Below are 13,839 nucleotides of genomic sequence, written 5' to 3' on the forward strand. Positions count from 1 at the left end.
TTTAATAGCAACATGGATATGGGCTCTACCATGCTGATTGACCTCAAAGCACTTGATTTGGGAGTAAGATTTAGGGTTCACAGAGCTCTAAATACTCCTTTTCCAATGGGGATCTGTCTGCACTGCTCTGGGATAAATATTTAATAAGAATGAGGGTCAGGGCACTGTTTTGTCCAGGGACACCAAGACAGCCATTTACTCCCATGAAAAGCACTGAGGGATCTTTAATGCCCATGCAAGGGAGACAGGAATCAGAGTTTTAAGCTTTCATCCCCCACCATTAATGTCAATGTTAAATATTGATCCTTACTGTGTTTAGCACAAACCAAACAAGAGAGTCGAGACACGCTCTTTGGCTTTTATTAATGTACTTTTTCTGCATCGGGTGAAGTTTGCAGTAATGCCAGGAAAAAAAATGTAGCGGCAGTGAACGAGCAGCAGACAGATTGATTTTGTATCTTGACATGATTCAGAAGTCGGTGAAAAATTACTCCACGTGGAGCACCTCATTGTCCAAGCCATGACAACCATTTCACAGAGAACTCATTTCTCTGTGGCGTAAGAAGGTCTAGACCAAAATTTCTGATAGAATCTGGGATCTGAGGGAAGGAATGGAAAAAAGAGATTGGAAATCTGTAAAATCCCCCTCATCCCCGTGTCAGAGCAAATTCCCTTATTGGCGTCTAAGGTCGAATTTGAGGAGCAAATGGACATCATGTTGGGGGGAACCTGGGAGCAAACCCTAAATCAGTGATGAGCAAAGAATGAGTGGATTTACCCAGGGAAATATGTCCTTTTTGTTAGGGTTTGGGGGTTTTCTGCATTTCGCATCAGCACCAAATAAATGTAAATCACAGCTATTATAAAGGGTGACTTCAGTGAACCATGATGAGTGGTTTTCACACGCCAGTAGTGCATGCATGGCAGGGAGATCATGCATGGTCTTCTACATGGTCTTCTGCATCCAGAGATGGATCAGCTTTCCCCAAATATTCTGCAGCTTGCTGGTTTTCTAGGGTTTTAGGGTTTTTTTTAATAGGAATTTAAAGCTTGGCTGTAAAAATTCATTCCTGCTTCAAATTCTTGGAGCACATTTATCAGAGGGCTGGAGTAGCTAGGTTGTACCTGATCTCTGGTTGAAACTAATTTAATATTTTAAAGTTTATTTCTGCCTGACCAATGGGGGAGTGGGGGGAAAGGGAGTCACACCTTGGGTCTGCATCCCATTTTACTAGCAGAAAACAGCAGAAACTCTTTTGAGTTCACAGAATTAATAGAGAATCAGGGAAAGTGGGAATAATTTTCATCTCTGCTGTCATTACGTCCATCCACATTTCCACTCCAGTTTACCCCACTGTAAAGGGGTGGCAGCGATGATTTAAATCACATCTCTCAAGCCACCTACAAAAGGTCTCTAAGAAAAGACAGAAGCAGAAACTGCGGTGTGAAAGCTCTTCTCTTTTTTTTGCTTTTTAACCAGGTTTTAACAACCCACTGAACTTCCCATGAATGGGGCTGACATCCCCCAGACATCCCTGCAAGCCACTAAGCTTGTGATAAAATATGATAAAATGATAAAATATGATAAAATGATAAAATATGATAAAGTTATAAAATATGATAAAATATTTATTTCCCTACATGATACCTATAGTTGCATATGCTCCAGGTAGAGGAGTCTGCTGCTGAGGGCATCATTCTGAGCCATGAGCAAACCACACCATCCTCCATAAATGCCAGAGCATTTATGTAAAGAAAATCCCAGGAACACAGGGTGTGGGATTGCTGCGTCTGGTCACTCACCGATGTGTTTTTTCCCTTCACAGACACCCTGAGGACCATTGCCTCCATGAACCACGCGCCGCGGTCCTCCCCAGCAGAGCTTAGCGGTGCCAGCCACCACCTGCTGCGAGAGCGCAAGTCCTCAGCGCCGTCCCACTCCAGCCAGCCCACCCTGTTCACCTTCGACTCACCCTCCAGCCACCTCCAGAGCACCCTGTCTGCAAGTGCCCCCCAGGACTACCTTTTCCTCCACCAGTGTATGAGCAGAAAGTCAGAAAACACAAGGTATTGTAGCCCGCCCGTGAGCAAAACTTGGGGACAGTTGAGGGTGAGTGCCTCAACCCACCTCCATCCTTGCAGGTCTGCTAAACTCAGCTGGAGAAAGCCCTGAGTGATGGTCTTTTCTCATCATGGCTGGGAGGAGGAGGTCAGAGTGACAACCTCCTGAGCTCCTGGCTTTCCTGGCTTTCTGGGTTGGATTAAAACCTGGCTGAATGCCTGGGCTCAGAGGGTGGTGATCAGTGGCACAAAGTCTAGTTGGAGGCCAGTCACTAGCAGTGTACCCCATGGGTCAATATTGGGTCCAGTCCTGTTTAACGTCTTCATTAATGATCTGGGTGATGGGGCAGAGTATAGCCTTAGACAGTTTGCTGATGACACCGAGCTGGGAGGAGTGGGTGATAAAGCAGAGGGTCATGCTGATACACCAGAGGGACCTCAACAGACTGGAGAAATGGGCCAGCAGGAACCTCATGAAATTCAACAAGAAGTATAAAGTCCTGCATCTGGGCAGGAACAACCGCAATCTCTCCTAAGGGGAAAGAGAGATCTGGGACTGTTCATCCTGGGGAAGAGAAAGCTCCAGGGGATCTCAATGTATATAAATACCTGAAGGGTGGGTGCAAAGAAGATGGATCCAGGCTCTTGTCAGTGGTGCTCAATGCCAGGACCAGAGACAACAGGCACAAACTGAAATACAGGAGGGTCCCTCTGAACATCAGGAAACACTTTTTTACTGTGAGGGAGACTGAACATTGGGCACAGGTTGTCCAGAGAGGTTGTGGAGTCTCCATCCTTGGAGATATTCAAAAGCTCTCTGGGCATGGTCCTGGGCAACTGGACGTCCCTGCTTGAGCACAGGGCATTGGACCAGATGACCTCCAGAGGTCCCTTCCAACTTCAACCACTCTGTGATCCTGCAGACGGGGCCCTAATTCCTGCCTTTAACCAGAAAAATCAGAACCAGTGGGATGGGGAGGTTTTGCCCCACTCTGCTGTTCATCCCTACTGTAGCTCTCTGGGCTTCACAGCAGCCCATGGTGCACAGTGTGGTATTTCTGAGTGAGCAGCAGCTCTCTGCCTCCAGACCCAGCCAGTTGCCTTAAATAGCGAGGAGTTTTTCTGGCGTGAGGAGTTTTGGCTCCTGAGAGCGGCAAGGAGGGAGGGAGGGAGAGGTGGTCGGAGCCCAGCTGGCGTGAGGTGAGAGCAGACCCAGGCTGCAGCCTCCGCTGGGCTTTCCTGCTGCAGCTGCCTTTCCCTACCCGAAAAACAACAACAGAAAAAGGGCTCAGAAAAATTAACTTCAGATGGACTTAATGGAACGGTGTTTAAAAAAAGGCCCTCTGACACTCCAGCTGTGAGGATACCTAAAAGCCACCCTCCAAGAGCCCAAGCACGGCTGGGACACTGAGGAGGAGGGAGCAAGCGCTGATGCTTTGGTGGGCAGAAACAATCTGTCCAGCGGCAGCTTCTGCAACTGGGCCAGAAATAATCACCCCGATCAATGCCCAGTGCACGGGGCCAGGCTGCAGGACTGCTGGGAATCCCTCCCCTTTCAGCTCCAGAGCTCTTACTTTACTCATCCATAAAATGAGGGTAATAGTAGCTAATTGGCAGGCGATGTTGAATAATTAACCCATGAGATGTTTCAAGTCCTTGGCCGAAAGGACCCTGCCAGAGCCCAAATGTCTCACGGGCAGACAGAGTTCCAGAGGCAGCAAGGATTCATTTGTCATATCACAGCATCACTTGTTTTTTCCCCAAATAAGCCCTATTGCTGAGCGCCATCTCGTGCTGGCTCCATGAAACACAGTCCCTGTTGTCCCTGCAGAGGATCAACCCCACCAGAGAGGTGTAAATCAGCATCTTCCAGCTTTTCCCAGAGGGCTGGCACTTCCCCAGTGATTTGCTGCAACTGGAAATCCCTCCCATAACCATTTCACTTTTTCCCAGTACGGTGATTGATACAGGGCTGGACTCTCTTCCACGGGGAGGTGTTTAAATGGGGCTGGCTGAGCCCTTTCTGGCTCTGATGTGGTCCTCAAAAGCCTGACCCACATACATGGTTATGCCTCTGTGAGCAAAAAGACCCAGCCCAAGGTTGGCTGGCTGGCTACCGCTCACCCTCTCCTGGTGCATATGCATTAGCTCTTCATGGCAGAGTAACCCTTTTTTAAATGACCTTTGTTGTATTTTCTTCTTCCATGCTGCTTCAGCCAGCTCAGGGGAAGGTCTTGTTATTACCCGTGCTTGGCTCTGCCACATCTTGCCCTCATGTCCCAGTGCTTCTGCAGCAATGCTCGCATTTCCCCAAGCCTTGCGGGATGGGGAGCTGCTTCGTGGTGGTAGGGGTTGAGGATGGGAGAGAGAAAAGTCCCAAGTGGCCAATTCAAGCATCCCCTGACTCAAGAAAACATCATCTGCTAAGGTTATGGGTGCAGAAAGCCAAGCCCATGGACCTCATCATCTTCTGCAATGTTGGAGTGTTAAAAGAGGAAGCAGTAGGAGTGATAAAACAGGAGATGAAACACCTTGAAGGGAATCAGCAGAGGATCCGTGGTTAATGAGCAGTCGTTAGAGGACTGACGTCTCCCCAGTGCTCACCCTTCATCCTGTGTAGTGTCCCTGGGCATGATCGCAATACAAATCAAGGAATCATTAGCAAGGCACAGATCTAGTGACCACGCTGCCCTGCTCACCCTGGGGGACTTGATGGCTTTTATAATTCTAAATTCATCCCTGAGGTTCATTCCTCCTCCCCTGCAGATCAGGGCTGCAAACCCCAAATCCCAGCTGGGGACTGTCCTCACCTCCCCAGGGCTTGGCCTGTAAGAGGGCAGGGTGGTGGCATGGCTGGAGGCTTTGAAATAATCCCCATCAGGAATTTTTGCGGTTCCTCTCAAACACATTTGCGACGCAGAGGTGAGAGTAAACCTCACTCCGGCACTGTGGGTGGGTGGCCAACACGTGATGGCAATACTGATGGGGTGGCTCTTTGCAGCCACGTCTTGGGTTGCTGTCAGCTGGTGCAAAAATTTTGGAGCAATTTATGTCTAGATAAAAGGCTCGTTCTTGCCCATAGCCCTATCGTGGAGTTGGGTACACGTACCTCCCACCCGTGACAATGGCATTTTGAAGGTGTTTCAGGATAAAATGGGTTGTGGGTATGTTTGGAGGGGTCTGAGATGTTCCCATTGCCCTGGGGTTGGGCAATATGAGTCGGGAAGGTGACAAACGGGAGAAGCAGAGCTCAGTGCACCCCAGGACCTGCTCTCCTCCATCTCAGTCCCTTTCTCCCCTTCTTCTGCAGGAGCGCCAGCTTCTCCCAAGCCACGAGGTCTGCTTTCTTCATGCGGAGTGACACAGCAGTCCAGAAGCTCTCGCAGGGCAATGGGCACTGCGTGAACGGGGTTGGTGGGCAGCTCCACGGCTTTTATAGCTTGCCGAAACCCAGCCGGCACAACTCAGAGTTCAGGGACAGTGCGTACGACCTCCCACGCACCTTTGGTTCCTACACTCACCCCAAGTCGAGCCTCACCAGCTCCGAAACAGATAATGAGGAAGTCTACACCTATAAGACTCCCAACAACACCCTATGTAAGGAGTTTGGGGAGCTCTCCACGGACTCCTATGACATCCCTGCCACCCCACTCTCCATCTACCAGATCCCCAGGACATTTACACTGGACAAGAACCACAACGCTCTGGCGGTGGCCGCCAGCGACTCGCATGCCGCGCCACCCCCGCGGCCCCCGAAACCCGGGCAAACAGAGCCACGGTGGGGCAGCCCGCCCCAGCAGCCCCAGCCCAATGAAACCTTAGGGCTGACCCCCATGGCAGCCACCATTCCCCGGAGAAACACGCTGCCAGCGATGGAGAACAGCAGGCTGCACCGAGGTGAATTTGGGCATGGGGGCTTGGGGGTGGCTTTGTCCTGTCTAGCAGCCTTGAACAGGTCAGTCCCACTGGGTTGCAGTAGGGCTGGGGTGTCTGTTGGCATCAACCGGGGGTTGAACACAAAGAAGCTCTCCCTGGTCAGGATCTGGCCCTGGTTTTTGTATGCAACAGGTGTGGAGATGCATCCCCAGGGCTCTGCCCACCAGAGCTGCTCAGCTGGCTCTTGGCTGTGTTGTACCTTGAACCAAAATGCCAAACCTGCTTTCCCATCACAACCCTTCACCAGATTTTGGTGATTTCAGCCATTTTTAGCTTGCTTTGACTCAATTCAAAACAAGGTTTATCAGAATGTACTTCAGCCTGGAGCTGCTTTGGTTTTGCTCGCCAGACAGGGGCGTAATTTTGCACATCTCCAAGACCCAACATCCCCAGTGCAGCAGAGCCGCCCTTCCCATTGGCCATGGATGAGCCGCAGGTGAATGTGCCCTTTCCAAACTTTGTGCCTAGGATGAGATAGTTGCAAAGTAACTTAGAAGAGGTGGTAGGAGAGAAAACATACAGTAAATGATACCAACAGCTCCCTGAAATGCCTCTTCCATCTCCTTCTACCTAAATACCAACATTTAGACTGAGATCAAACCCATGCTCAGCAGTAGACAGACCAGTCTAAGAGCTTAGCACGCCATCCTCACCCCATCCTCCTCTTACTGGAGGCTGCCAGCCTTTACATCTGCTGAGCAAGCTGTAACGGAGCTCTGCCTTAACCCAGTTTTGTCACCATGATCTACCTTATCTGACGTCTTTACTCCTGGGATTTTGCAGCACTTTGACAGAACCAGGTTAGGTCCATGTAGCATGTGCAGTTGCATTGATGCATCAGAGAGATACTAATTGGGAGGGAGCATAGCAGGGAGTCTGTGATGGGCTACAAACCATGTCTTCCCACCAGTGTCTTAATCATCAAGAATAGATACCACCCTCTCAGTACCTGAATTTTGTTTTCAGGGGCCTCTATTAGCAGTTGTGCTGACACATGTTGTGCATTTGTGGTTGTGTTGCAGCTTCTTCTTGCGAGACATATGAATACCCCCAGCACGGGGGCAGCAGCGCTGTGCAGTCAGTCGAGTCGATGAACGATGGGTACAACTCCTACCTGGTGAGTTGGCCTCGGTATCAGCCGCCACAATATAGGTACTGTTTGCACCTTATAGATTCAGAGGGACCTCACAGCCCTGTCCTGCAGAGCTAAGTCAAGAAGGGTTTTATTACTGATTTCAGTTAAAAACATGGTGGTCTGCAGGGTAGAGATGGAGGGACAGCCACCTGACCCAGCACTACATGCAGAGCTTTGCTTTGGGTGCTTCCACAGAGTGTATCTGCCTGGAGTTTTCACCCCCCAAAAAATACCCAGGAGTCTGGCTTCTTTCTGAAACCCTGGGATGTTGCTGAGCTGAATTTTGACATGTTGCCAGAAGAGCCTCTTTTGTGCACTTTCTAAGACTTCCTGAGCTGGAAATGACATTAAAGCAGACTTTCATATTGCATTTTGGTCATGGCCAGAGCCCAGGGAAAAATGACTTTCCAGGTTAAGCATGCTTCTGCAGCTCAGTCTGATCATGAGAAGAAGCTCAAGCCTGGGCGATTAAGACCTTTCCCTGAACTCGGGATGTTGCAATGTCTTGGAAACAATGAAGGTAGACCCTCTCAGTACAAAATGATGGCCAAGGAGGGGACAGACCATCCCTTCCCTCTGTGCTGAGATTTTAGAGCTGGTCCTACCTCAGATGTGTGTTTAGTGATGATGAGATGAAGGGGTTTATAATGGGATGGGGTGGAGCAGTGCCTGGTGCTCACAGAACATCCTTCTGCTTGTCCCCCAGCAAGCCAAGGCAGCAGTGGCCCGCTCCCACAGCACTGACTCCGAGGACAACTACGTCCCCATGAACCCTGGTTCCTCCCCCCTGATCCACACTGAGAAAGCCAATGACAATGCCCAAAATCTCTACATCCCCATGAGCCCTGGGCCGCATCACTTTGACCTGGTGGGGTTGTCCTCGGCCACCCTCCCTGTGCATAAAGGAGGAGCCATGGGGCAGTGCCACAGACGGTTGAGTGAAATCCAACCCCCACCAGTCAACCGCAACCTCAAACCCGACCGGAAAGGTAAGAACAGTTGTTTGTGGGCAAATCTTTCCGGGATCCTTTCTGTTCTTGTAATACTTTGGACATCTGTCATCTTGTGCACACTCAGTAGAATCCTATGTGGGGTGTGATTTGCTACCTCCAGCACATTTAGACCTTCAGATTTTCCCCATCCCCTTCCTCTTTCAGGAGGGCTATGGTGCAAATGCAGCTTTTGTGGTGCTTGAACAGCCTATCTCAAACCCTTCCTGGCCTTTGTAGGAGATGCATGTCACAGGCAGGCTCTCACCCCCTTTGCCTGCAGTCCTCCCCATGCTCCACCCCAAAATCTCTGTGTTGTATTCAGATGACCCAAATTTCTCCTATTTGCTACTGGCTGGATCTAGACAGCTCTTCCCTCAGGGCTTTGCCTACATCCTCCAAATCCCTCCCCGAACAATTGCCCAACAGGTCACCAAGGAGATGCCAAGGAGGGCTCCCATCATTAGGGTGTCAGGACCTAACCCCATCAACATGCTAGGTGAGGGCTGGGGCTGGAGTGCAGCAGTCTTCCACCTAATGAACCACTGATGATGTGAAGAGCTTTCATGTTACCCTGCAGATGTATTTTCCCATGTCCTATGGGGAAATGCTCTGGCCAGAGGCAACTCAGGGCTGGCAGAGCCTGGTCTTGTACCCATCTAATGAGTTATCACAACTCCTTAATGAATATGTTTACTATACTCTGGGGTTTGGGCATTTTTAGCAGATGTCTATTCCCTAGGAGGCACATTACCCTTTTGGGGCCACCTGTCCACTTTGGGGCTGTGGGTCAGAGGGAGAAATTCACTGTTTTCCCCCAGTTCTGGCATAAATGAGTGCAGGGATTTTGGTTGGGGGTATTTGTCATCAGCGAGGCGGTCTGGAGGACTGATTAGCAGGATGGGAAGCAAACAATTTGTTGGGAACCCTCTCATGCTGGTCACGGACGCTGAATTGTAGGAACATGCTGCCTCTGAATAAAGGCTTTTCCTCCTTCCCAGCAAAGCCATCGCCACTGGACCTGAGGAACAACGCTGTCATCGATGAGCTTCCCTTCAAATCGCCAGTCACAAAGTCCTGGTCCAGGCCAATGTGAGTAATGGTTGGAGTATGAATTCCTCCTTTGTTCCGACAGCAGATCTCTGGTCTCCTTCTTGGTGGTGTCCACATGTAGCCACACTGTCACCTCTGCCATGGATTAAACATCTCTGGCTGAGTTTAAGGGGGATGTTCGTTGCCCTTCTGCCTCCACTCACCATTTTCTGGCCTACCATCTTTTGTTGAAGGGGCATGTTTCTCATGGGCCATCTTGAATCAAACTAGAAGTGAGCCCAGACTTTGGATGCCGGGTTGAATTTCCCCAAAACCTGGATGATCCCTTCAGCCCTCATTGTGTTCTTTGTCAATTTTAGAAAGAGAAGCTGCAGACCTGGGTCATGCCATGCAAACATCTGCACTGGGCTGAAAGTCCACCTTGCCCAACACTCTATCCCCATCAGGGGCCAGCGGGAGCTGTCTGGGAAGAGGGGCATTTATAGAGTAATTCTTTTCTAAAACATCCTGTCACACCATGGCAATTCGGGGCTCAGGGATTTCCTTGGTCACATCAAGGCCAGATTTAGGACCTGGGTCAGATGCTGTCAAAGTAGAGTGGCTCCTTTCTTGGATCCCTCATGAGCTCCATCAAGAGTGGTAAGAGCCAGAGTTGTACTCCCCACATCACAGCCGGTGGCAGGCTGATAAATTTGTTTAGGTTAGGATTTCACATGAAAGCCCAGCATGAGGCCGAGCAGCTAATTAGGATCCCTTGGAAACATTTCCTATTTCTGGGATCTGACACTTCCCGGGGAGCTGTGGCTCTGACACAGGACCTGTGGTCCACCACGACTCGTGAGCCTGCTGAGCCACCCTGACTCAGCTGCAGTGGGGGTGCGGGGCACAATTTCACATCCAGCTCTTCCCCCAAAACCCCACTGTAGTCTCAAAACGCAGGGTGACACTCGCAGACTCTGACCGAGCTGTGTTTTGATTGCCTTGAAAGCAAAGCCTAGCCTGAAGGAAGTCTGCAAAATGAAACCAAAGCACTTCAGAGCAAAGTCTGCCAGCCAAAAATAACAGGATTCGCACAGTTCTAGTTCTGCTGCTAATTCGTGGTCTGATGTTGTCCAATGAAAGGCAGGAGCAAAGCTTGGCTGCTATGACTCCTCTAATAAATTGGATTGTGTGGAGACTGACTGCAGGGCATGAGCGCTGTGTGCTGAAATCACTGCACCAGGAAACAGCGAGCGGGGTTTGATTGACAAGACGTCTGACCCCGGAGAAGCTAATGGATTTTTCCCTTATCAGCTAATCATATGACCCTGCCTTTACTGCAAGGCAACAAATAGCTTTTTAAGACAGGAGCTTTAATGCCAGATGCTGATTGCATTATGTTATTCTATATAATTAGATTTGGCCAATTGAAAGCAAGATGATGCCTCGGAGGTTTTGTTTTCCACCAAGAAATTCGGATAGGGCCCCGCACAGTAAACAAATCCTGGAGCTGCGGTGAGGTTGGAGGTGAGAAGCTCCATGGAGGCTAGCCCTGCATCCTCCAGAATTAAATATTTCCTGTGAGATAAAAGAGTTCATGGAGCCTGATTTATGTAGCTGATACCAGGAGAGTTATGGGTACATAGCAAGCAAGGTGTTATTAAAAAATCCTAGGTCAAACCCAGTGATTTCTGACCCGTGGGAAAGTAAGGTTAGGAGAAGCTCAATGCCACCAGCTCTTTTTCATGCCCAGTCCCCAGATCTGAGCGTGGTGATGTTTGGAGGCATCAGGTACTGTCCTCTCCCATCCTTCCTTGGCAATGGACAAGCTGCACCTGCACCCATCATTAACACATTGACCCTTGCCCTTACAGCCAGACCTTCACTGCCGGCTCTTTGCAATACTGTCGTCCTGTCTCCTCCCAGAGCATCACCAGCACTGACTCGGGAGACAGTGAGGAGAACTATGTGGCGATGGTAAGGGCTCCACAGCTAAGATATATGGTTCTGGCAGGATGCATATGTTCCCCGGCTCTGCAAACACATTCCCAGCTCATGACGTGGAAGTGCTCAGATAGCACCGTGTGGTGTACATCCTTACGTACATCCCTACACGCATGAAACTGTGGCTTTCGTTCCTAAAATGACACGTCCCATTGGGGTTTTCACTATATATGAGAGCAGGAACATATATCACCTACTTTGCCAGGAATTAAGAGGGGATAAAAATGTCTATGGACTGTCACAGTCTATTTTCCTAATTTAAGTTGATTTTTTTCAGGGTTTTTTTTTTCCCCCTAATAGCTGCTGACATCATGTTTGTGTGGAGGGCAGGGTCTATCAGGGGAGCAGCAGGGAGCGGCACTGCTTATGGGGAGGGGGTTTTGTCTCTCTTTGCAAAGCTGCTGACTTGAAGCATATTTTTGAGGCTGTGTAACTAAGGGGGTAGAGGAAATCTGTGCACTGTGTAACATGGTTGTGATTAGTGAAGATCCCATAGCCGGCCTGGCCTCGCTGAGGTGTGGTTCCTGGGAAATGCTGAAGCTTAAGTCTGATGTCAGGCTTGTGAATAAAATCAGCACAAAGGCAGCAGAACTGCTCCGATACATAAAATCAACAGGGTGCACTTGAAATATGTGTTAGAACAATATACGATACATATAGTGCCCCAGCGGTTCTGCACACTCTGGTCCCAGAGAGGCAGGTGACCGCATACCCAGGCTGAGACCTCTTTTAAAAGTGCTGCTGAGGCATTTTGTCACCAGATTTTTGTTAATTCCTTCTTTTTTTCCTTCTTCCCATTTTAACCCTCATTATCTCTCCTGTCTCTTCCCTGCATTAGCAAAACCCCATTTCTGCTTCTCCTGTTCCTAGTGGCACCAACAGCCCAGCGCCTAAAAAGAGTTCAGGGAGTGTGGATTATCTGGCCCTGGACTTCCAGCCAAGCTCTCCAGGGCCACACAGAAAGGTATGGGGGATTTTATAAACTTCTGATTAAAAGTGATGCATATTTTTAAGGGTTTTTATGCACATTGGCAACAGCACATCCAAAGCCCTGGGCAGGATTGGTAAGTGGCATGGTAACCTCAGAGATGGGATTTTTCCTGCAGATCCACTGCTACGTTTATTCTAGGTCAGATTCGGTCTCTGTTGCATGTCTGCAGCCTTGCTGGAAGTGTCACCAGAAACATGGATGTGCAGGGGTTCAGGGGTGCTGATGAGACCAGAAATTCAGCTGGAGATTGCATATTCAAAAGCTGTCAGGAGGTATCCCAAGAAGTAGCAGTATTTTCTTTTTTCCATCCTTCAGGACAATAGGTCCTCCAAAACCAGACTTGGGTTTTCCACCTGAGAAATGCTGGGCACCTCTCTCCTGCCAGTCAGGTGCTTTTAAAGGGTGCTATTTGGGCAGGAAAAGTACAAACTACTTTCAAAAAGTGAAGCTGATGTCTAAAAGCTAAATTATGTTAAGCTGATCAAGCCGTTGCCCGGTGAGAGAGAAACGTGGGGAGAAGATGCATCAGGAATGGGATGCCTCTGCCAAATGGAAATGTGGAAGGGGAAGCTCCTAAAGATGCAGATGTTGGTGACTTTTCTCTAGGTTCATACATGGGGAAACAAGCACCATCTTAAAGTGAATCATAGGAAAATAGAGCAAGGGAGGTCCTCAGGGCATCCCCACATCCAAAGGAAACCATGTCTCCTGAAGTGACAGATGAGGCTTAAAAGTCTCATATGATGAAGATTTCACACACACCCCCAGCAAGGCCACATACCAAGATGAAGAGGACACCCAGAGGTGACAGAGCGGGCTGGGGAGTGACCAAAGGCAGGTCCTTCTGGGTGCCACCCTGAGCAAACTGGGACAGGGAAGAAGAGACTGGCTCAAGCAAAGCAGCACCTGAGCAAGGGGGCAGTGAAGGACAAGGCGTTGTATAAACCTTTGTGGGAACCACCTGTGAATTGGCCTTGACTTTCTCAAACACCGCCTTGTTTCCTAGGCAAAGCATCCCAGTGGTTAGATCTTTTTATTAATTGGCAGCTGCCTCTTGATTGTTTCTTTTTGCCCAGAAATATTTCTGCAGGTATTACCAATTTAAATTATATCCCAACCTGGAAAGGTGATTTTAGACCATTAAAAAACATCATCTGGCTTCAGTTGCAAGCAGCTGTGGGGTCCTCTGAAATGCTTGTAGAGGCAAACGACATCCCAGGACTCAAGAAACTATGGAAAAAAGTATCTCCTTCTTCCTCAACAGGTCTCCTGGGTGAACCTGCAAACATGTCTGTTGTTTTGGGGATGAAAATAATCTAGTGCCATAGGTGTGTAGAATCAGCACAGCTAAGAGGGATGGAGCTGGGATTTTTATGTGTATCTATAACAGTTCTTGAGTTACAAGAAAGTGAGCAAGATGCAATGCTGAATTTGCAATATCAGCAGTTAGATACCACAATTGCAACCAAACATACAGGTCCCAGAGTTGGTGAGAAGGTAGAGACCCAGGTGCTGTTTCTACTCTCCCATTGCACTGCAGTCTCATGCAAGCAAGATGCAGAACAGACTGAAATCTTTCATCCAAGACCTTTTGGGAGGTTAGAGGGAGGCTGATGAGCTATGGAGTCTGCAGGAAAGCAGGGGAGGTGCTGGTGGACTTACAGCACCAAGGGTGCTGCTGCGGGAAGGAG

General features: G+C 49.2%; 1 protein-coding gene across 1 annotated transcript in view; it reads left to right on the plus strand.

The window, feature by feature from the left end:
• The window catches only part of GAB2 (GRB2 associated binding protein 2), a 98,573-nt gene that overhangs the window by 77,744 nt on the left and 6,990 nt on the right, over nucleotides 1-13,839 (plus strand). Inside the window, exons 3-9 of the mRNA XM_075742524.1 lie at nucleotides 1,827-2,067; nucleotides 5,372-5,958; nucleotides 7,020-7,114; nucleotides 7,839-8,121; nucleotides 9,123-9,213; nucleotides 11,028-11,130; nucleotides 11,996-12,121. Coding sequence (XP_075598639.1) covers nucleotides 1,827-2,067; nucleotides 5,372-5,958; nucleotides 7,020-7,114; nucleotides 7,839-8,121; nucleotides 9,123-9,213; nucleotides 11,028-11,130; nucleotides 11,996-12,121 — 1,526 coding nt within the window. The remainder of the gene's footprint in view (nucleotides 1-1,826; nucleotides 2,068-5,371; nucleotides 5,959-7,019; nucleotides 7,115-7,838; nucleotides 8,122-9,122; nucleotides 9,214-11,027; nucleotides 11,131-11,995; nucleotides 12,122-13,839) is intronic.

This window comes from Balearica regulorum, chromosome 1, assembly GCF_011004875.1.
Source record: "Balearica regulorum gibbericeps isolate bBalReg1 chromosome 1, bBalReg1.pri, whole genome shotgun sequence".
Taxonomy (NCBI): Eukaryota; Metazoa; Chordata; class Aves; order Gruiformes; family Gruidae; genus Balearica; species Balearica regulorum.